This window comes from Crocuta crocuta, unplaced genomic scaffold, assembly GCF_008692635.1.
Source record: "Crocuta crocuta isolate KB4526 unplaced genomic scaffold, BGI_CrCroc_1.0 scaffold301, whole genome shotgun sequence".
Classification (NCBI taxonomy): Eukaryota; Metazoa; Chordata; class Mammalia; order Carnivora; family Hyaenidae; genus Crocuta; species Crocuta crocuta.
The window spans coordinates 1914827-1915779 of NW_027527544.1; the positions used below are offsets into that span (position 1 = coordinate 1914827).

The 953-nt window shown below is 52.7% G+C and overlaps 1 protein-coding gene across 1 annotated transcript in view; it reads left to right on the plus strand.

The window, feature by feature from the left end:
- TSPAN7 (tetraspanin 7) overlaps positions 1 to 953 on the plus strand; it is a 30244-nt gene that overhangs the window by 10808 nt on the left and 18483 nt on the right. The window contains exon 5 of the mRNA XM_077765153.1: positions 633 to 707. Within this exon, the coding sequence (XP_077621279.1) occupies positions 633 to 707 (75 nt within the window). The remainder of the gene's footprint in view (positions 1 to 632; positions 708 to 953) is intronic.

Sequence of the window (953 nt, forward strand, 5' to 3'; positions counted from 1 at the left end):
ACAGAGGGCATTGTGGAGGAGCAAGGATGGGCTGGTTCTTGTAGCTCTTGAAAGCAGCTCTGGCACCAGGGAGTAGACGTTACAAGGAGGCAGGCCATGGCCGGGAGGGAGAAAGCCTTTCTGGGATTTGGAACGGTGTGAAAACTGAATGGGCCGCAAGGGGCGCATGGGTGGGGGGGACTAGGCTGGGCTGGCAGATGCCAGACGAAGGGCGCACGCAGGTGCCGGCTGACCGTCATGACCGACGTGGTCCGAAGGACTCCCGGACAGGGCAGAACGGTGTCCTGTGACCTCCAGAGCACTTTCCCACGCGACGATTCCAGCATCACAAATAGCGGCTACCTGAGTTATAAAAAGCCCTTCCAGATTTCTCCTGGTTGAGCCCAGTCTCCGGATGCATTCCCCTCAGCATGTGTGGCCCAAAATGCTCACACATATTTATTTAAACAGACACGGTTCTATATTGAGGCTCATGTGGGGAAATCTGGGCAGGGGTATTTTTAAGCTTTTCCTAAACTTGGGGGAATATGAGGATGTGTGTGATTCTCTGTGATAAGGAGTTAGTTGCCCCGAAGGAGCGCTCCTCTCCATCCTGACGTGTCTGACTCTGTCCCCTCCTGCTTGGTTTTCAGTACGCCATGTTCCTGTCGCTGGTGTTCCTGGCTGAGCTGGTAGCTGGCATTTCAGGCTTTGTGTTCCGCCATGAGGTGAGTGTACATGAAGCATAGAACTCAGTGAAAGGGGCTTCGGGAGGAGGGCTCCTGAAACCTCTCGAGCTGTGTAAAGGGCACATATGGGCTAGCTGGCATCCCCGGCGGTATCGCTGTTGTTGAGCCTCTATTTCTTGATACAGTTACTGCCTGAAATGATTCTCCACCCAGTTTTAAAGCAAGTGACCTTCAAAGTAGATTAAATACTCCTTTTGAAATAGCAGCTTCAGCAAGGCACTTGAT